This window comes from Myotis davidii, unplaced genomic scaffold (genome assembly GCF_000327345.1).
Source record: "Myotis davidii unplaced genomic scaffold, ASM32734v1 scaffold164, whole genome shotgun sequence".
Taxonomy (NCBI): domain Eukaryota; kingdom Metazoa; phylum Chordata; class Mammalia; order Chiroptera; family Vespertilionidae; genus Myotis; species Myotis davidii.
The window spans coordinates 2,434,962-2,436,477 of NW_006296417.1; the positions used below are offsets into that span (position 1 = coordinate 2,434,962).

General features: G+C 60.8%; 1 protein-coding gene across 1 annotated transcript in view; it reads left to right on the top strand.

Moving 5' to 3' along the window:
* LOC102771944 (NT-3 growth factor receptor-like) overlaps positions 1-124 on the top strand; it is a 34,725-nt gene extending 34,601 nt beyond the window's left edge. The window contains exon 3 of the mRNA XM_015569115.1: positions 29-124. Coding sequence (XP_015424601.1) covers positions 29-124 — 96 coding nt within the window. The remainder of the gene's footprint in view (positions 1-28) is intronic.
* Positions 125-1,516: the final 1,392 nt, after the last annotated feature.

Consider the following 1,516-nt stretch of genomic DNA (forward strand, 5'->3'; position numbering starts at 1 on the left):
GTACGACGTGATGCTTGGCTGCTGGCAGAGGGAGCCGCAGCAGCGGCTCAACATCAAGGAGATCTACAAAATCCTCCACGCGCTGGGGAAGGCCACCCCCATCTACCTGGACATCCTCGGCTAGGCCCCGGCGGCTGCGGTCACGGAGTCTTGCCTATTGCCTCCTCTCTCCAGCCTCACACGCCCCCCCTGCCACCTCACAGCCCCTTCCCCGCCCTTGACTGAAGCGAACATCTTCATATAAACTCAAGTGCCTGCTACACATACGACACTGAAAAACGGAAAGAAGAAACCCTGTAAGGCAGTTGGCGTCTATATATATATATTAGATATATAATATATATATTTATATACCTACTATCTATCTATATCTACAGAGAGATCCCTTCTCTAATCCCCAGAGAAGCTGCTAACACAGAAACCACAGGACTACAATGACAACTCAGAAAATCGTCAACATGACGCACACAGACACAAGTTCCCTTTGACTTAAGCTGTGGCCCGTGCCTCCCTGGCTCTGGCTTTTCGGGGCGGAAGACCTGGACGATGCGCGGAGACGGGAGCTCGGAGGAGCTGGGTAGACCCCGATGCCCTGCACATGGGGGCTGCCCTCCAGCCCTGCACAGGCGCCTGTGTGGATGGCACTGGCCGTGCTCAACAAAGACCCGCGCCCGACCTGGGCCTGTCTCCCCTGGCCACGCCCCCAAGCCTTCCCTCTTCTGGGACCTTCATCTCCTCCAAATCCTTTTTCTACTGGAAAGTGTCCTCCCGACGCCTCCGGGAGCCGGCGATGGTGCCCACACACTGAGCAAAGAGCAACAAGGACACGCAGTCCGGGCGGCCACAGCGTCTCCCGTGTAACCCACGCCCTAGGGGGGTGTCGTCTGTCCTCGGAGCATTAAGAACTGGCGGGCTTTCTGGACTGACAGGCCCGCCGAGGAGCGAGCTGTGACCCCGGCCCACCGTGAGGCACTGCCCTGCCTTTCATCACCCGAGGGACTCCCGGGCCCCGCCTCCCACACTCAGGCCTGCGGGGCATTAGGGTCTCCACACTTGGATACAGAGGGTCTTAGCAGCGGGAGACTTTGTCCTTGTCGGTCCTGATGAGATGTGCCCCTCTGGGTCTTCTGCTTCCCTCGGATCCCGGCCCCACCTCCTGGGCGTCTCCTGAGTCAGCGGTGAACCCACGGCACAGGCCCTGGCATGCTCCTCGTGTGCGGGGCCCTGGGCGGATTGGTGCGTCTGCCTGCCTGGGAGCTGCCGTGGATGCCGTTGGGGTCTCCACACGTGGATACAGAGGGTCTTAGCAGCGGGAGACTTCGTCCTTGTTGGTCCTGATGAGATGCGCCCCTCTGGGTCCTTTGCTTCCCCCGGATCCCGGCCCCACCTCCTGGGCGTCTCCCGAGTCAGCGGTGAACCCGCGGCACAGGCCCTGGCATGCATGCTCCTCGCGTGCGGGGCCCTAAGCGGATTGGTGCATCTGCCTGCCTGGGAGCTGCCGTGGATGCCCAGGGCT